Source organism: Hyperolius riggenbachi, chromosome 3 (assembly GCF_040937935.1).
Source record: "Hyperolius riggenbachi isolate aHypRig1 chromosome 3, aHypRig1.pri, whole genome shotgun sequence".
Classification (NCBI taxonomy): domain Eukaryota; kingdom Metazoa; phylum Chordata; class Amphibia; order Anura; family Hyperoliidae; genus Hyperolius; species Hyperolius riggenbachi.
This window is the reverse complement of record NC_090648.1, coordinates 300598255-300619521: the sequence shown is the minus strand read 5'-3', so window position 1 is coordinate 300619521 and position 21267 is coordinate 300598255. Positions and strand designations below refer to the sequence as shown.

General features: G+C 39.0%; 1 protein-coding gene across 1 annotated transcript; it reads left to right on the top strand.

The window, feature by feature from the left end:
* Nucleotides 1-819: 819 nt before the first annotated feature.
* Nucleotides 820-20882, top strand: SLC38A2 (solute carrier family 38 member 2). The gene is made up of 16 exons (XM_068276594.1): nucleotides 820-1055; nucleotides 2646-2872; nucleotides 3063-3138; nucleotides 3254-3369; nucleotides 4873-4946; nucleotides 5035-5127; nucleotides 5821-5902; nucleotides 8392-8474; nucleotides 8590-8648; nucleotides 10119-10295; nucleotides 10399-10478; nucleotides 10569-10669; nucleotides 12897-13021; nucleotides 13832-13976; nucleotides 14586-14683; nucleotides 16525-20882. The coding sequence occupies exons 2-16, from the start codon at nucleotides 2745-2747 to the stop codon at nucleotides 16621-16623; spliced, it is 1536 nt and encodes a 511-aa protein (XP_068132695.1). The 5' UTR covers nucleotides 820-1055; nucleotides 2646-2744; the 3' UTR covers nucleotides 16624-20882.
* The last annotated feature ends 385 nt before the right edge of the window (nucleotides 20883-21267 follow it).

Below are 21267 nucleotides of genomic sequence, written 5' to 3'. Positions count from 1 at the left end.
TCTGATGGGACTTTCACATCTAGTGCAGTTCTGTGGGTTCCAACGCATCTTGTGCAACGTGTCTGTTTGGAGTGAAAGTGAAGCATACTGTACTACTGTACTTTCATTGTACTATTATGTGCCTCACTGTATGGTCGCAACACTACCATGCCACTTTCTGGCTCTATTGCGTTGACATTTGATCGGAAGGCAACTTACACAGCATGAAAGGGCCTAAAGAACTTACGAGCACATTAGATATTTTCATTCTTTTAAGCACACCTCTCCTTACTTCCAACACTAATCTTCCTTCATATTAGCACCAGGAAGTGAGAAAAGGTAAACATTTAGAAACTGAAGTAAAATCACAATGTAACTATTTAGTAGGTAAAGGCTTTTACTACTAGTGTGTAGTTGAATTTATTTTTTTATATAGTTCATTCTGCACAGCAGAACAAAAAGTGAGACATTGGAGTAGGGATGAGGGACAGCAGGATTCCTTTCAACAAGAGGAACTGTCTCTCCAAAGCCAGGACTGTTGTGAGCTGTGGAACTCTCTCTGAAGTTCACGTGAGTTGGCCAGGAGGACAGGACAGGAGCTCCCAGCAGCGACAAGTAGCCGTGGCAGCACAAACCAAACACACAGCACGAAGGCTTCTCCAGCGCGCACACTTCGCTTGACCCCATACAGATAGACACGTTGTTCCAAGCGAACAAGAGGAGGAGAGGAGGCGGGGCTTTTCTGTTGGTACACAAAGAGCGGCGGCATCATTTCATGGTAATGACGCGTGTGCCCCGCCTCCCCGGTGTTCCGCTATTAATGAGTGTATTCCCCCCGGTGTCCTCCAGTCGCAGAGCTGCTACCGCGGGAGACACTTCTTCTTTCTATGTATAAACACAGCTGCGACTAGTGCGCCTTCTAGTCCTGCCTGCTGTGCTGTTTCCCAGGGTCAGATCTTTAGTGTTTATTTATTTTTTTATAAATACCTTTATTTATTTATATAAGCTACCGGCTCACTATCCGGGGATTCTCAGTCTATAGATCTTCTCCGGTGACCGGAAACTCCATAATACAGGTAAGCAGGTGAGGTGTGACTGCCTAGGGTGTGTGTGACAGTGTCACCCGGTGCGATGTGTCTGCACCCAGGTGTCTGGCTGCACTGCTCTACAGACTGGGTGGGTCTGCTGGCTCAGATCTCCTACTGTCCCATTCTCGCTTCATTCTACATTAGAACTCTTCAGCTATGAAGATTTTATGAAAATAATTTATTGATACCCCCCAGAAATAATTCCCTTTCCTCCAACTTCTGTCACATAATTGCTTGTTATTTTTCAAAGGTCATGTGATCAAATGGCTATAATGTATCATCTAGTGAATTTCATGCAAGCGGATGTGTGCGATTGCATCAGATCTATATGTGTATTCTTGTTTCAGCTGCTGCAAGGCAATCTTGTGCTCTTTCTGATACCCTGATCCAATATATATTTATATATGCCTTGAACTGCTGTCCGCTCCATGAATGCCATGCTGAGTGATTTGTGTATATATCTTTTCCTTAGTGCTTTACCACTAATTTTTAGAGTGCTTGATCTTGTTTGATAAATGATTAGAGCGGGCTGAGCTGTTACTGAGCTGGAAGGAAACACAGCAGCATGCTTACATTCTGTTTCAATAGAGCATGGGTGTTGCATCAGATTTTTTCTCTTCCTCTAGAGCAGAGGTTAGGGGAGGGAGTGGACTCAAGGAGTGGCTCTATACCTTATTCAGTGTACTGGCTGCCTAGTGATAGTATTTTTTTTCCTTGTAAACTCAGCCCCTGTAGAGAATTTTCTAGACACAAAAGCGATCCCCGAAATACCTTTTGATTTTTACTGCTCGTTAGACTAGATGACTTTATAACCATCTGAGCTTCTCCCTTTTAAATCTATGGGCTATTTCTACATTTTTTTTAATCATAGCTGTTATGCATTTTTTTTCAATGAATTATTCATTTTATTGCCTTAGGTTAATTTGACATATTTCGTTTAATCACTGTTTGTGCATCATTATTTGTTGTGTACATTTATTAGAATTGAATTTAACCCATCATCATTGCAGTTTTACCTACACAGCATCTATGTGGGTGGTGTAGATACATTTTACGGCCATTAAAAAAACAATCACACATCTTACAGTGTTGAACATTACCTGATTTCAGCATTTTAAAACAATGTTATCATTTTTGGTAACATTACCACTAGAATGTTTTATTAATTCTAAAATATCCTCATTGTAAGAAACGTACAATGTCCCCAGTGTGAAAATGATCATTTAAGTGATTATTTACCTCAGTATTACATTGTTAAGAAATAATAATGCATAAAAATGTATATTCTTTAGCTGGAAGAACCTCCCAACAAAAATCTCTTTGATAGGTGAAATGAAATGTCTGCTCATGGCCTTGGAATGTATGTGATTGACAAGTGAGGGTGGAGAGAACAAAGGGAGGGGGGGATGAGGCAGTCCTTGGTGGTTCGGGTTTGCTGTATTCCTGATGAACATAGCTGGTACTTTTCCACTCTCCTTCATTATCCCCCCTCCCATCTCTTCTTTTGCTAGCTCGTGATGATGAAGCATCACGTGTTCCCATTGCACACTGCAGTATTGACGTTTCTTTTCCTTTTAGGCAGAGAGCCAACCGCAGCAGCAAGATCGGCAGCGATACAGACTAAAGCAGCTGCCCTTGTGAATTCAGTCTGTGGGCATCTTCCTTTATTTTGCCTTCATGTCCAGTATGAACAAACAAGAGATGGGGAGGTTTAACATCTCTCCCGATGAAGACAGTGCGAGCACCAACAGCAACGATGACTTCAATTACCCGGAATATCCAGCAAAGAAGCTTTCTATTAAAGGGTTAGTTCTGGTTATTGCCACTATATGAAATATGCCTAACCGCTGTTATGTTTTATGTGAAGGGGATTTCTTATATCACGAATATTGCTTGCACGGTATGCTCTGCTCAGTGAAGGCCTTACGCATACTAATATATTCTTTCCAATAAACTAGAGACAAGACGATTCCTAATGTTTCATCTTCTTTGTAGGCATTATGACGTGGATCCAGAGAACCAGAATTTCCTTGAGCCTACTATGGTAAAGAAGAAATGTGAGACTGAATATGTAAGTATGCCCCATATTAAGGCGTAGTTAAAGGTTTCTATAAGCATGAAGAAAATGAGCTGTGTACAGTGTATGTATCTGTTGTATCACTAATGTGACTATTTCTTCTTCATAGCTTCCAGGGACCACATCCTTTGGCATGTCAGTATTTAATCTTAGTAACGCCATTGTTGGAAGTGGAATTCTAGGTTTATCGTACGCAATGGCTAACACTGGGATTGCACTATTTATGTAAGTATACCATCACATTTATTGTCATATGTTTTATTTTGTTGTTTTGCAGTGCAGATGCTTTTGGTTGACATTCCACATGTCGTGTGTTTATAAGGTGTTGTTTTTTCACTAATCACCACTAGGGGCAGCATACATTATAAAATGGAATATTTATCTCCTAATGAAGAACAATGATAGATACTGTTTTCATTGTGCAGTGTTCCGACCCCTTTGGGCACGGTCTTCCAGTTCTGAAGATGGAGGACACTGAAACAATGGTTCTTTTTTTTTAAATAAAGGAAACATTGCTTTCTAAGAGCTAAACAGACTGTAGACCCACCCCCTTAATTACTATCCTGTGATGTTTTCCAATGCTCCAGTTACTGCAGCTGGCAGAAGTACTAGTCAGTGCTATTTATATATTGCCAAGATCTCCGGATCTGGTGTTGGACCTCTTTGTGTATTTATCACAATGCAGTTAAGTACTGCTGACCTTTCTGAAGAAGGAGTACTGCCAGCTGTTATCACCTTGAGTCCCAGACACTGCCCTAGAAAGTTTGAAGGAGAACTCCTTGACGATTCACTTGTCCCTGAAGATTCTGTAGTCCGTTAAGATTGAGTAGTACTTTAAAAATGGTCAGATTCAAAAGTTGTAGCCAGCAGAATGGTTTGCCCCTGCCTGGAATAAACCTATCACTGTTAATGAAGTAGTAGGGTTAAACATTTCCTCTGAAAATACATTTAGACTCACTGATAATCAGTGTTAAGAGGAACATAAAAGGCTGTGTTTAGCCATCTTTCAAAGTAGGCTATAGCCAGTGGGACATAGGGTTCAAAAACCAATGGAAATAATGTTATACTTATTCTGTTTAACACATGCTGGGGGTTCCTTAAAGGACGACTGAAGTGAGAGGTATATGGAGGCTGCCATATCTCTTTACTGTACTTTTAAACAATACCAGTTACCTGGCAGTTCTGATGATCATTCAGGCATCAGTAGAGTCTGAATCACACACCTGAAACAAGCATGCTGCTAATCTTGTCAGATTTTTGTAAGAAACGCCTGATCTGCATGCCTCCTATGTCCAAAAGTATTAAAGGCAGGGGTTAGCAGGACAGTTAGGTAACTGGTATTGTTCAAAATCAAATATATGTCAGTCCCCATATCCCTCTCACTTCAGATTCTGTTTACAATTTTTTCCAGCAAAGATTATTTTTTAATAGCTTTTTTTTCTCAGAGTTATTACCCAGTGGATAATAATAAATCACATGTTATGCTTCCTTCAGGCGTATTTTGCATCCTTGATAATTTTATGCTAGTACATGATGCAGCACGTGTGATAAATCACAGTAATTACATTAGGAACAGTGAGAAAATGACTGGGTTGGGCTGGTCTTATGGTGCGTCAGTGGAACAGTTGGAAGGAAGCCATAGCCACCACTGCATGAATTTATACTCTATTTTGGTTTAAAACACCTTTGTTTTGAAATTTCATTTATAAATTCTGCTTTGTTTTGTAGGATATTATTGACGTTTGTGGCAATATTTTCTCTCTATTCCATTCACCTGTTGTTAAAGACCGCAAATGAAGGAGGTATGTATTAGTAATGCAACATTAATTTTGAAAGGGAAAAAAAAACTATTCAAACCTTCTTTGTGCTAACATTGAATTTATTTTTTAGGTTCTTTATTATATGAACAGCTGGGATTTAAAGCATTTGGCATATTTGGAAAACTTGCAGCTTCTGGGTCCATTACCATGCAAAATATTGGAGGTAGGTATGACTATGAAAGGGAATGTGTACTGTTTTTATTTATTTTCGTTTTAAGAAGTAAAAGATTTTAGTTTTTCTTTCTTTGATTCCAACTATAAAAAAATGCTACTAATGAGAAAGAGTCTTGCTTTACTGCTATGGTTAACAAGTTTCTAAGGCATGGAACCAACTAGCAGCGTTTTCTTAGCCTTTTCTGAGCGCTTGTGATTTGAAAATCTCTTGCTAATGGTAATGCTATGGGTGTGCTCCCACTTGAGCAATGTGATTTTATAAAAAGCCCCCATAATATTGCATTAGCTAGAGCTGTTCACATCACTAGCGCTTAGAATAGGCTGCTGGTGGATTCCAGGATGTACTTTATAGAAGCCAAGTCTACAGAACTGGTGGCTGCTAATTAAGCCTCAATGTTCACTATGTACACATCTTGTCTTCACTGCAAAGAATAAAATAATGATCTGATGTGGCCACAAAACTTGCCAATCAAACCAGCAGGTGGCGCTCCAAAAATGTAAAACATCAGTTTGTAACATTCCATATTTTTCTGATTAAAGATAATTCAATTTAAAGGAAACTATCTGGTTATACTCACCAAATCAACAACTTTCCTTACATACACCTCTAGAAGGGTCATGGTATGCAGATATATACAGAACAAAATGTATGTTTTCTAATGGCAATTTACTATTTTTGCAGCTATGTCAAGCTACCTCTACATAGTGAAATATGAACTGCCTCTTGTAATCCAGGCACTGTCTGGCACTGATCTCAGTGAAAAGTGAGTATCTTGAGTGCTTAACCTGTTTTTGCATTGAGAAATGATTCAATGATCCTCTCTGAACTATAATATTGGTCATGAGCATAGACAGGTTATTTTTATCTTTTTGGTACTCCCTGAGGTTCCATTGAGTTGAACATACATTGAATAGTATCTATCCTTTAAATATTAATATTTGCTAAAAATAATTAGTTACGATTGTCTTTCGAGCTTTCTAGCCATATAACATTAACTGATGAATTCAAAGGCGCTACACTCAACCATAGAGACTTTAGAATAGGTAAGTCCTTACTGGGAGAAATGGGTTATTTTCTGGTGACACAAGTAAGGAGATGGGACAAAAAATGCTCCAAAACGTTTTACATTTATAAACACAACAGAGCATAGTCAGTCACTTTATGAGCAAGCCAGGGTGGTTCTCAAGGTCATTTAATTCAGAGTACATTACCAGAGTGGGGAAAAATAATTGCAAAAATTGTTGACTTGGGGACAGTTGTTCTATTACTGTAGGATTTTTTTTAAGATTTGGTGAATTTGAACCACTCACCACTATACAGAATTCATAAACTGTCCATTTCTATTTTAATAAAATGCTGTCAGTCTGCCATGATAATATTTTGGCTTTAGAAGTGTTTGATCCCACACCTGGAACAAGCATGCAGCCAACGCAGTAAAAACATCTGATCTGTTATTGTGTTTTTTCATTGGGAATCAAAGAAAGTATTAAAGAGGATCTGTAACATTAAAAAATTCCCCTGGGGGTACTCACCTCAGGAGAGGTAAGCCACTGGATCCTATCGACTCCCCTATACTCCTGTGTCCCACGGTGGTCGCGCTGTGCCCCTCCGAACAGCGGGTATGTAAATATTTACCTTCCTTGCTCCAGCGCAGGCGCAGTAGCGGCTCTCGGCTCGGAAATAGCCGATTCCAGCCCGTTCCGCTCTACTGCGCAGGCGCAAGTCTCCTGCACCTGCGTAGTAGAGCGGACCCGACTGAGATCTCCTATTTCCGAGCCGAGAGCCGCAACAACGCCTCCACTGGAACAGGGAAAAAATATTGCACGTCCTGACAAATTGTCGGCTGTGCATTCAGTGTGCTACAGCAAAACCACCATGGGACGGGGAAAGCCTCGATAGGATCCAGAGGCTTTATCCCTACCAAAGTGAGTACCACCCAGGGGAACTTTTTTTTATTACAGAGTGTCTTTAAAGACATAAGTTGAAGCAGTTAGGCAAGAAGCATTTTCATATTGGAATATAGAGTGGTACCAAGTGTTAGGCGGAGCTTGGTAGGTCCTTCAAGGTGGTGGGACAAATCAGATATTAAAGAGGCACTATGGTGAGAATGTAGTAAATTATTCAGGATACCCACTTTTACGTTAATTGTCCCGGTTTCAACATCAGAAACACTTCCTATTTGAATATATTGCTGTATATTAGTATGTAACCCCACACTCCCAGTGATATCAAGCCTAGGCTGTGTAGATATGCTCCCTTCTTCTCCCAGTGCACTCTGGGAGCACAGACATTTTCTTCTATTCAGCTTGGAACATATAAACATCCCACAGTGGAGCACCTTCCCAGCACTAAATATGCCCCCACCTGTGATACAATTCAGGTTGAGGAAAGATTTTACAATGGGCAAACACTGACTAAATCATTTATTAAGTAATATTGTAAAAAACAATAATAATTTTATTAATTACATTTTTGTCACTACAGTTCCTCTTTAAGGTGATTTGTGTATCCTTGTGAGGAACAGTGTAGTGACATGTTTATTTTCTTTGGTATTAGGAAAAAGATCAAAACTGTAATCTGACTATTTTTATGTAGCCTTTTTTATATGTGTGTGTGCAGTATATAAATATATATACATAATTAAATAAAATACTGTATACCAGTGGTCAGTGTTTGCAGCAGTTTAGCGCCATAATTACAACTTATCTGTAGAGTATGGCATAAGTTAATGTGTAGCTGAGACTGCTGCGGAGAACTCCTTATAGTGCTTCAAAGAGTATTTGCTTGGTGGGTTCATATGCCACATTCCATTGCAATGAATGTTTGTAGGCGAATACAGTACTCTTCTGTCTTCACAGTGTTTACAGATTCCCTCTAGTTGTTGCTGAAAGACATGCTGTAAAACTGTATTCTTATACCTTGTGTACAAGATACTGAAAAAAATATGGTATATTCACTGCAGTAATATTGAGTTTTTGCATTTTTGCTTCAAGAACAATAGTGCTGTCTTAAAACGTATAATAACGTCTAGGGTCTGCCAAATAGCATTTATTGATCATTGTTTCAAGGTAAAAAGGTGTGAAAACAAACTCCTGTGACCTAATTTAAATGACATTGTCTATATTCAGCACAAATTGGGTAGAAAAATAAATAAGGAGAATGTTATCAGAATGCTGTTAAGTTTAGAGTGCATTAATGATGGCAACCATTCCTCTATGCTGTAACTTATTTTCTGTTTATTTTTTTCCTTAGATTATGGTACCTAAATGGAGATTACATGGTCATCATGGTCTCAGTGTTCCTCATACTTCCTTTGTCTCTGCTGAGAAACTTGGGTAAGTTTTGTTTTTCTGCCATGTTTTGGTATTTTTGTAGCATCCATGTTTATAATATTGCCATGTTTTTTTTTATAGTGATTGTATTGTAAATTCTCTTTTACTTGTATTTCAGGATATTTGGGTTACACAAGTGGCTTTTCCCTGTTGTGTATGGTGTTCTTTCTCATTGTCGTAAGTATTTTTCTAGATTCTGACACCCAATAGCTCATCTTTGCAAAATAAGAGTGTGTTTATCATCTAAGATACGTAATCATGAATGATGCTTCACCATTGGCTCTACTGGGATATCCTTACTGCAGTTTCTTAAAGAGAACCCGAGGTGGGTTTCTGCAATCAATATTAGGACACAGAGGCACATTCTGCATACTATCACCAGCCTCTGTGTCCTTATAGTGGCCCTCCAGCCACCCCCCCTACCCCCCATGCCCTGCTGTCCCCCTTATAAAAAACGCCAGGCTAGCAACACACAGATTGTCGCTAGTCGGCTGTTTACATTCAGGCTGCCACTCAGCGCCGCTACCCCGCCTCCTCTATAGCGTGGCTCCCCACCTGCTTCCCTTCCCTCCCCGTCTCAGTAAGCTTCCTAAAATCAGCTTACAGAGGCGTGGAAGAAGGGACGCAGGTGGGGAGCCACGCTATAGAGGAGGTGGGGGAGCGGCGCTGAGTGGCAGCCTGAATGTAAACAGCCGACTAGTGACAATCTGTGTGTCGCTAGCCTGGCGGTTTTTATAAGGGGGGGCAGCAGAGCACGGGGGGTGGCTGGAGGCACACTATAAGGACACAGAGGCTGGTGATAGTATGCAGAATGTGCCTCTGTGCTAATATTGATTGCATAAACCCATCTTGGGTTCTCTTTAACGCATGCGCTATAGGGACTGTGAACTGCAATGGAGACTTGTCATAGACTTAATACAAAGCCTACATGCAGCGAGTTAGAATAACGTAATCAGTTACAACTCAGTAATGTGAACAGCCCCTTAGAATTGTATGGGCAGTGAGGTGACATGTAGAATTATTCTGCAACTCAACTGACAGTTGTGAATCGGGCCTCATCCTTTTATATAAAATGCTACCATATTTAACAGTGATGTATAAAACTTAATTAAGAGTGCAAGTACAAAATTTGTGTGCGTAGCAAGTACTAACTATGTTAAAGGAGGGAGTAGGACCTGTCCCCGCAAAGCTTGCAATCTAAAGTGGGGTAACATAGGCTGCAATAGGAATGGGAAATGGGAATATGGTTACTTTAGTTCACGTTTGTTAATGGTAAATTATTGACAAACCTTCTCTCAGTTTGCGTATATACTTATAATCCACCCTACTGAAAAATCCATAACGACTGCTATTGCAGTTCTTTCAGTTGAATGAGTCTTGCTTGTCCTCCCCTCTGTCATTAATCAGAATGCGCTGCTCAGCAGAGAGCCACGCAACACATTTGTACACCCACCTTGGGAAAACTGTAACCTGAGATGATCTCGCAGAGGCTCAGGCTTGAAGTGCTTATTAATGGAGAAAATGAGCAACTCTCACAGAAATATATTGCTGACAAGTAGCTCAGTGCTAAAGTTTGATTTTGGATATATATATTATTTTTTACCTTTGAATGTGAGTTTAGTTTAAAGTGTATTGTTTCTTTTTCAGGTCATCTACAAGAAATTTCAAATCACATGCGACCTTCTGCTAGGAACGGGTGCCACCAACATAACATTGAACTCCACATTAACTCACCTAGCCACTCAGGCTCCACTACACTCTTACGAGCTGAATGACACCAGTGATGACGTGTGCACGCCACAATACTTTGTCTTCAACTCACAGGTAACTTCACTGAAGATGGAGCAACTCTTCAGGCAGTGATAACTCGTATTGCTTAGTTCTGACTTCTGAATACATATGGCTCATTGCATTTTCTCTCTTGCAGACGGTATATGCTGTACCCATCCTGACGTTCTCCTTTGTGTGCCATCCAGCTGTCCTTCCCATTTACCAGGAACTTAAGGGGTATGTTCTGTTCTATTTTAAGCCAGGAATATAGCTGTGATTGCCAGCCAGTGAGCCTGTACTAAAAGTGTCCTTTATTCTCTCCTTCAGCCGCAGCCGCAAAAGGATGATGAACGTTTCAAACGTGTCATTTTTCGCTATGTTTGTCATGTACCTCTTGGCTGCTCTTTTTGGATATTTGACTTTCTATGGTAATTATTATACAGTTATTTCTGTTTTGTGTGAGAAGGCATATAACTGGCTGTGTCACTAAATGCTAATCACAGAATGAGACCTGCTGCATTCCTGCTAATCTTCTGTACCTGCTCTTGGTTCGCTTGTCCTTAAATCACATTTCACTGAGTGCAGTTGAGGCCTTTTACTGGAAAATAGGTCAATGCCATGCTTTTTCTAGCCCTTTTTATGTGCTCACCACACATACACAGGTTTTGCTTCAGGCATGTTCTGTCAGATTGGCACAGTCCAGCTATTCAGATTGTATAGCTACTGACATATTCAATAAGTAGCCAATGGGGGCTCCAAAGCTGTTGGGGGAGGGGTTACAGTTCTGTATTTTATAACTGCCTCTTTATGTTGGAGATAGTTTGGGACTGTTTTTTTACAGTCTTGGTTATCCCTTTAAGGGTGTGCTGTATAGCATAATGAGATTAACATATATTCACCAATCCTACTTACAACTGCTTGTACATAGTACCAATCCTTCTTGTTTTGGTAAAGGTTAATAACCTATAAGTCTGAAGGCCAGTTTCCACTGTGCACGGCATGCGTCTTGTTGGCACAACTCTGATGCCATGCACAGCTATAGGGATTTACATGCATTCTCCATTTTTTTGTTGGGATTCACATGCATTCTCTTGTTTTTTGGTTTTTTTTTGCTGATTTTTTCCCCATGCATGCAAATCAGATGGCAGCCTACCTATTGATTTAAATGAGCTACATTTCCATGTCTGCGGGGAAACAAAGAGATTTGCTAGTGGAAAAAGTCCCTAATGGCCCATACTCACGGGCAACTTTTTTGCATGTCGCAAGCACACGGGAGCGTGCTTGCGACATGCTGGCGACAGCTAGTCGCCAGGTCCCTCCGCATACACACGGCGGAGGGACCTGGCAACTGATGCGACGGAAGCTGTCGCCGTTGTCCCCCCCGCCGGAAGCGCCGTTTATTTACTATCATGTTGCTGTCGCTAGTCCGCGTACTCACGCGGACTAGCGACAGTTGCGGCGGAGGTGCAGCGGCGACTGTTGCCATGCGATTGAAACTTTCAATCGCATGGCGACATGAGTGACGGGCGACAGTTCTGGGTGCACGCGCGGGCAACGGCCCATACTCACGGGCGACCTGTCGCCGCAACACGCGCGCGCCGCGTGTTGAGGCGACAAAAGTCCCTCGTGAGTATGGGCCATAAGTCTCTCTTCTGGCCAATACAGTTGGACTGCAGCTCAGTTTTCCCTGATACCTGATAAGAGGCCATCAAATGTGTGTGTGACAGTGACATACACTACTAACAGCAGGAAACAGAAGGAAATACAATAGGTCATTATGACTCTGTGGCCCATATGCATTTCACTTTATCTCCTGAGTTTTCTTTAAGGAGATAATTTGTCATCTTCTATTTAAAAACCTTTCCAGCACTTTTCAACTGAAAAAGTATTGAAGAGGAGGTAAAAAAGTACTATCAAAATTATTTTGAGTATTTTTTTTTGCTTTCTGGTGGCTTAAAAAGGCATTTTATTGACACGTTGAAAATGATCACCTAGGAGAAAACTCAGGAGACAAATGTAATTGCATATGGGCCTGTGTGTGAGCTGAATAATATAAACAGCAGCAGTGGTACCAGTGAGAAAGTTTGATGTTCAAACCTAGATTTTGTTTTTCTAACAAAAACAAGAATATTGGATTCCACCATGAAAGTAATATTTAGGATTTCTATAAATACCACAGGCTGTTTTCACAATCACAGCAGGCTTCATTTACAGCACATTGCCGTCTAAAAATACAAATTTAGATCTGCATACTCACAACCTGAATAATTTCTGAGTGTCTTACCCCTTTCATAGACTCTACCAGCAATACAATAGTCATGCCATTAATCATGGTTTAGTTGTATTGCCAAATGATGGTGCTATGTTCCCCAAAAATCCTGCAGGATGAGGGACTGAGAATGTATCGTTAAGATAAGATTGTTTTCCTGGCCTCATGAGAATTATGTAGCAGTAGGGACACAAGTTACTATGGAAAATGTTGCCACTGCCATAAGAAGCCTCTTGGTAATTGAAATCACAGCTGTCGGGCAATACTGAAGAGTACAAAATATTGTGAATATGGACCTGCTGCCTCAATGTAAATCAGATATGTGCTGACCTTCATTTTAGGGCATATCTTGCAACAATGATATTTATCTACCTTATTATCTACAGGAAAGGTTGAGCCGGAGTTACTCCACACATACTCAAAGATTCCTGATGCCGGGATTATATTTGTCGTAGTCCGTCTTGCTGTTCTCATGGCCGTCACCTTAACTGTTCCTATTGTTATCTTCCCTGTAAGTACTAATTCTTTTTGTGTTCCAGTATAATTAGTTATAAGATCCAATAGATGTCATTCTAAATACATGTACAGCAGTACAACTGCCTGCTCATGAAAATCTATACGCAGCAGTGCTTTTATCCTGTGTAAAACAAAAGGTCAAAAAATAACATTTTACATCAACAAATATTGTAAATGTATGCTTAGCTACTATTTGCGGTCCATTTTCTTGCACTGTGGTATTAAATAATATACAACACACAGGTGTAAGGGGGTATAGCGCAAGATCTGCTCTAGCAGTTCACTGTGGGAGCATCATTTAGTAAACGGGACGCATATATATATAATGGGTATGAAAGAGTACTGTTTATATGCTGCTAAGGCTCTGATAAGATGTGCCTTAACATTTTATGTAGAATTGCAGTATTCCTGCAGTTTTGGCTGTTTTTTGCCTTCCATTGTCTTTATAGTGCAGTGGAAGTGGCTAAGTCTGTGGGACTGGCATTAGTAATGCAGAGCCTAGGTGATAGTCTACTGGTCCTGCACACTCCTATCACATGTTAGGATGGAGCTAGCAGACATGCCCACACTTCTACAACACAGACATACAGGAACAGCTAATTGAACAATGGGGTAGAGCAGTACAGCTGCACTAACACAGTGTTTGTATACAATCCACAGCTTTTTTATTTGTTTCTGCATTGTTCAGTGTCTCATAAGAACACAGGTTAACTTCACATTTTAACTGCCATTCATTAGTTGCTATAATGTGTTACCCTTGAGCTGTATATATAGTTATAACTGAACATCCACTGTCTTTCTTCAGATCCGCAGCTCCATCACCCAGCTACTGTTTGCCAGGAAGGACTTTGCATGGTGGCGCCATATTCTGATCACTCTTCTCATCCTGGCATTCACCAATGTCTTGGTCATTTTTGTCCCCACCATCAGAGATATCTTTGGATTTATTGGTAAGTTATGGTTAGGATAAGATCCTATGGTCCTTTGTCATTGTATAAGCGGAGTTAATCGAGTTAGTTATGCTAGTGTGACAATGAAACGGGAAGAAAGGGAATACATTTATCCTATCAAAATATATTCCAAACTATAAGCAGCCGTTTGAAAATGGAAAATAAGTCCCTCTCCAACACAAACATTTTCCAGATCTGTATAAAAGCTCCTGAAATAAAGATTAATGGAGAAGCTCAGACACCACCTCCTGCACCCCAAGTTGTCATTATTCTAGATTGCAGATTCTGTCTGTGCCTTTACCCCTTGCAGTCTGAACAGCAGGATGATGCGGTCCAAGTTAGCAGCAGCAGTCACACCCCTAGAACCTGACTGACTGTCTCAACCCAGAAGCTTCTAGGTCCCAGTTTTAAGATGAGATTTCTAGATGCAGAAGCCTCATTTCTCATAAGAAGATAATGTTTGAGCACTCTTACCAAGCCATTAGTTGATATTTTTTTTAGACCTGTGCCCTTTAGATGTATTTTAAACACATGTAACAACACTCCTTTTTTTAAATACATGATGAGTTTTTACTTACCTCTATTCTATTCTTTTGTTTTGTGATACAGGTGCCTCTGCTGCTGCTATGCTGGTTTTTATCTTACCATCAGCTTTTTACCTCAAGCTAGTCACAAAGGAATCCATGAGATCAGTACAAAAGATCGGGGTAAGTTACTTCCTGATTTCTATTAAGACATTTATTTTCAGGTCTGTTATATTTCAAGATAACTTGTACATTGCCACAAATCAGAGCAGGATCATCCATGAGGCAACCTAGGCAGGTTCCTGGGGCTTAGTGCTTGTCAGAGGGCCCTACTGCCACTTTCTTTGACCCTTTTCCCATCACAGATTACCAAAAGAACTGTAAGGGGGAGCCAAACTGCTACCTTTTCTCAACAGTTGAATCATCTATAATTAGGGATGTTTTGCCTGCTTTCATTAGGGTGAGAGGATTTACGCACGTTATTTCAGTGCCTTGTGTATGCTTTAAGGTTGAAACGAGCCCTGTAAATATATAATGGATAAACTAATATGCGGGTGAGCAGAAAACGCAGGAGCAAATGCAAACATTGCACCTGCTATCTTCTTGCTCACTCATTAGTTTATGTGCTGTATATTTGAAGGACATTGTTTTGAGCATAACTATAATGCATGTATGGTGGTATACTCAAATAACGTATGAGTTATGGCATAACACTGCTGTGTGAATCAACCCAAATGTTTTCGGTTTGCACTAGAAACAGACCACTGCAAGGCTGCTAGGGTAAGCTTGCCAGTCATATTAAAATCACATTTATGTCTTCTTATCAATTGATGCTAAAGCAAAAGAAAAAAATAATCTAATTTGGGTTGATTTTGATTGCCACTGAAAGCTGCATTTTTGACAATACTAAAAAAACACAGGAGCCCTCTTGTTTAATTTTTTTAATTTATTTATTTTTTCAAAAATGTCATAGCTGTCATTTTGATCCTGCCCTTAAAGTGAACCTAAAGCCGATAAAAAAAATGAGATTAACTCACCTGGGGCCTCCCTCAGCCCCCTGCAGCCGATCGCTGCCCTCGCAGCTCCTCTCCGATGTCCCAGGACCCGCCGGCGGGCACTTCCGGTTTCGCCGTCACCGGCCGACAGGCATGGGAACGCGAGTGATGGTTCGCGTTTCCAGCCTGTATATCGCCCCCTATGCTGCTATTGCGGCCAGGAAATTAAAAATACAAGATTTCAGAAATAAAATCTTATTTTCTACATTATAATAATAAATAGCAGCCTTTTTTCAGCTGCATGATGACAAATATAAAATATTTAACATTTATTGGAGGAACCCCTCCCTTCCTTTCATATTTCCGGGACAGAATCCGGCAAACTGCTGGAGTAGGTGGTGTCCGGCAAAGGAGGAATTGCTAATGGCTGCCACCTGTATAACCCTGGTTATGAAAAGAGAAGGGTGAAAAGTATACACTGAAAAGCTCATAGGTTTGAAGGGGTGTTTATTTATCTTTGTATGTGTCAGAGTGGTGCAACTAAATATTTTGTATAAAATGTTCGCAGAAGGCAGCGCTACACAACTTAACACAATGTATGCTCCAATAGTTCATATACACTTTGTGTAGTCCACATATAGTGTATATGAACTATTGGAGCATACATTGTGTTAAGTTGTGTAGCGCTGCCTTCTGCGAACATTTTATATGACATATATAGAAGGTGCTGCTCCAGCTGAGTGAGTGCAATAAGTGCACCCTATTTTTGAGGTGTAGCGCGTTTCCTTGATACATACAACTAAATATTTTGAATTAAAAACATTTTTGGTTTGGATCCGCTTTAACTTTGATCCAAAAACACAAATGAGTTGTAATTATTGCCAGACGTGCTGTTCACTGCCAATTTGAACATAATGACTGCACATAATTGCGTCTATCCTCAATCTTTCAGAGAGTTAAAGCAAATGTGCTGGGGCTGGGTGTGTGACCTTTCAGTGAAATTACAACCTTTATTTCTTTTCTTTGTAGGCTATGCTTTTCCTTGGCAGTGGCTTTTTCGTTATGATTGGAAGTATGACCCTGATAATTATCGACTGGACCCACAGTTCTTCTCCTGATAAGCACTAGGGGGCTGGATGAGAGGCATGGCCCTCTCAGTGAAGTGGAACTGTTCACTCCTACGCTTTCTACTGAGAAAGAAATTTCACCATTGCTTGCAGTTGAACTTCCTTCAAGACACCCAGTCTTATAGAACAAAGGGGCTCTTAAGAGATTAGTTCTACACTTCAACAAGGACAATACCATCTTTATTCCAAAGGTTCTGACAGAAGGAAGTAATTTTATTCCATTCTGGAGAATGGACATACAATTTAAACTTTATTGAAGCCACATAGCTGGCTATTGTCAATTATTGTTACTCATACTTGTATGTTATTACTTGAATGTGCCTACAGGAATCATTTCATGTGAGTAAATGTTACACAACAGAAGTGTTAACCTGGCAGAGGGACAGACTCCTCCCCTCTCTTTTTTTTGTACCAAAAATTCTACACCAAATTGGACGCACTTCTGAGGGGAGTGCTACAGAAACTGTACTTGATATGAATGACTTGGTGGTTTACTATGTATACATAAACAGTATTTTAATAACGATTTACTTAATAATTTCAGTAAGAGCAAAATGTGGGTGAAATGTACAGAACAAGGACCAGATTTCATATTGGGCACAGTAAGCTTGTGCCTACAGGTGTCACTATTGAAGGGACATCTGGTCCCAGAGGCACCTTTTACATCTCCAACCACATGCCATCATCACTTCAAGCATTGCTGCTGTCCTTTCATTATCTGTGCCAACTACAGCTGTCTCTTCCTCACTATCTATGCTACTCATCTCAGTTTGTGACCTTTTTGGCTCATTGTGCCACCCATCTGTCTCCTCTTTGACACACTTGTGTTTTCCAGTTGGACAACTTTGTGTCAGGCATGTCTTAGAATTTAGCATTGATAGTTGGGGTTTAGGCCACTATCTTTTCTTTGTCTATAGGCTTCATGAGATGTAAATCCAGCCTTGAACAAAATAAGATTATTAACTGCTGCATGAAAAGCACAGTTTACCTTCTATTTTGATATGGCTTTAATTTGAAACAAATAAAACAAAAACAAAAAAACTCCCATACCACCGGCATAAAAATCTTTAACCTTGTTATTTAAGCAAAACTGTTATGAAAATTACAAGTGTCGCCATTGATCAAACCTGAATAACTTTACTGCGGGTATTTTCTACGCATGGTACATAAGTGAGCTATTTATATAGTTAATTTATTGCAGCCCGTGGAAGTTTACATCATGTATAGTATTTTTTCAATATTTAAAGAAATAATAATTTATGAAACACCGATTTACTTGAGCAAAATGTTTCTCAGCTTTTAACCATAAGGCATAATGTATTCATCTTTTGCTCATAAAATGTTTACTGTGCTCATTTTGCAAAGTATTCGTCACAGTTTTATAATTTACAGTGACTTCCACATATCAAGCCGTGGAATTGAAAAAAATCCCTAGAAGGCCAGTAGCCATTATTACACCTTTTTTTGTTGTTGTTATTCCATTATGTGGAGAAAACGCAATTAGGCTTTTAAAGGAAGGGATTTATGTGCAAGACTAAGTAGACTGAAAAGGTACTCATTTCATGGTCACAGCTGGTAAAGTTCATTGTGGAAGCCATTTTGTGTAGGAAGCCAAATAATGCATGTGTTAATAATGTTACAAATTTTAGCGTAGGCAGTGCATTACTTCTTGTCACAATCTGGCTTCAGTCTATTAATGTATATATGACCTGTACGCAACAAATTGATGCAGCAGTATGTTTACTTCTCATACATAATTCATAGGTCATTTTGTACAACTTATATCTATTCAGATAACTACCATCCTTAGAATACTTACTACAGGTATACAGTCATAATTATCTATCAAGTCTACATATTTTAGCACATAAAATTGTTCCTGTGTGATTAAACACTACATGTATGGTTACCAAGGCCAGTACAGGTATCATAGACTTGTACATTATCTGGTAGTCCTATTTATGCTAAAAATAACCAAGGGAAATTAAGCAAAAGACCCTCACATCATGCAGGTCACAAGATCACCACTTCTGTCACCTCATAGTCTTCCATGAATGAATATAAACTATAATGTGCTATTTATACAACATTGACTCATTGAAAGGCAACCTATTTTTCAATATTTATGAGATTTGTACTATAGAAGTATGTAAATATATAAATAGCCTGTAAATATTTCATTGTATATAAGTATATATATATATATATATGTCTTTATTTGCTATGTTGTTAGTTATCATGATTATTGTTTGCAGGTGGTTTACAGAAAGCACTCAAGGGAACATCTAACCTGAAAATAAGGGATTGATGTCTTATGGCATAATAAACCTATCAGTTGTGCTTCTTAGAGTGGGCTGTTTGGTCTTTCTCTGATAAATTGATGTTAGAACAAAACATGTTGAATATTTATGCTTATCAGTGAAATCCATCATTTCATTTCTCCATCTGTCATCCCTCAGAACCTTACATTGCGATTAGTGATCCTTATGAAAACATGGTGGCATAAAGCAATGCCTTTATTTAATAAAAACTAGTAATGCAATGATTTCTAAGAGCCAATCAGATTTCTAAAGTTTATTGTTTCAGTCAGGGCCAGTGAATAAAAAAAGATTGATATAAACGATTAGATTTAGATAGATTCATTGTTATAGCACTGTTTTTTAACCTTGTTAAAGAGGTACTGTAGTGACATATAGTCAAATTAGAATGCTGTAAATGATTCAGGATACCAACTTGTATGGTCATTTTTCAGGTTTCAGCATTAGAAACACTTCCCATATCTATATATTGCCTTATATTGGTATGTAACCTCACCCTTCTGGTCATGCTTAGCCTAGGCTGTTTAGCTATGAGGAATTTTCCTCCTAAAGCATTCTGGGAGACCAGATATTATTTTAACTGGCTTCGAAATACTCAGAAACAAACATTTTGCAAAGCTGCACCTGACAGGACTAGAGCTGTTGCTATCGGTGACTAATTTCAGAATGTAAATCAGGGAGAGGAAAGATTTTACAGTGGGAAAACACTGACTAATTTATAAATGAATATTGTAAAAAAAAATAAAAAGAAATTGTATTCAATACAATGTTTGCATTACATTTCCTCTTTAAGTAAAGGTAGAAAGCATTGGGTAGTCAAAGATTAAGACAGGAATGGGAAAAAATAGCATTTTCTTGTCTATCATGTTTTACAAAAAGACAGTTGTGCATAAAACAGGCATTTCTCCATAGACATCAGTGTCAGTGATCTTGTAAGATTCTGATCCGCTGTCCAAATTGTTATGTAACTAAGTAACACTATTGCCCACTTTAAGTATGGCAGTTGGCTGTGTCCAACTATTATTCAACAGATTATTGAAGTATCTCAGAGTGATGATGCCATATTGATAGTTGCAATGATACTCTGTACAATGATAGACACACTTCTATTTTCTTTTTATTCCTTCTTTTTTTTCATTATTTTATGTTGTTTTTTAAGACATAAACTAAAAAGGTTTCAAGCTAACACTTAGAAAAGGTATTTACCGTAGCAAAAAAGTCAACATCTATTTTATGCTCTACATAAATTACTGTAATAGCATAGAAATAACTGTTATTATTGGAACAAACCTTATGTTGGAAGAATTATGAAGGCTGTCAGTAGATTTGCTGCTAGACGTGTTCTCTTCATGTGATTCTGATCACTATCCGATCACTGACCTGGATCGAGCTTGAAGCCTGTGAAATCAGACTGCCTGATCTGTGTACTTGTCAAGGATCGGACATTATTTAAGAAAGAGGATCAGTATAACATCCGGGAAATAGGTTTTTTTATTTATCTAGAAAGAAATCACCAATGTCAGCCTCCATATTTCTCTGATCATAAATAAACTGGTTAGTTTGCTTTACATCCAGTAGTATTTACTAATATAAGTTGTGTTTGCTATGCAGCATTTTACGCTTTTGACTCCTGTAGTTGAGAAAACAACTAACGAGGGTCCATGTATTGATAAATACTTCAGTTATGTCTTATTTTTGTTTGTTTCTTTTTTATTTGGTTAAGGGGGAATAGAATTAGTGCCTGGATTTTACTCATTTTACTGTTGTGATGTACAAAGTAAGGGTTCACACAATAACTATTTCAGTATCCTGTAAAGATGTAAAATATAACTATTGCTAAAGCCAGCAACTCAGGTGCAGGTGTTGGTAAAGTCTTTGAGTTTCAATGAAACACTGTATGCTTTTAATTGATCTAAAATAAAAAAAAAAATATAAAATGATACATTGGTGTCCTTGTTTTCTTTACATTATTGTTAATAGAGTGAACTTTGGCTTGTTACGTGACAGGAAGAGAAGAGGAGTAGTCCTGAAGGTTGATTTGCTGGCCATATAAACGTATTACGTGTTCCCTATTGGGACAGACCCCTAGCGCACTAAAAACATAATCTTTAGTAGAAACAATTAAAATATATAGAAATGGTGAGCAGCACGTGTAATATTTTACAACAAATAAACAAGGGTTGTCCTATTAATACCGGGCAGCCCAATGTGTGTAGTTTAGAATAAACATAGGAGTCATTTGAGGTTCAGGATATTAGAGGGTCCTCACTAGGTTAAATATCCATTGGGGAAAAGGGTATAAGCTCTCAGATATATATGAGAGTTCC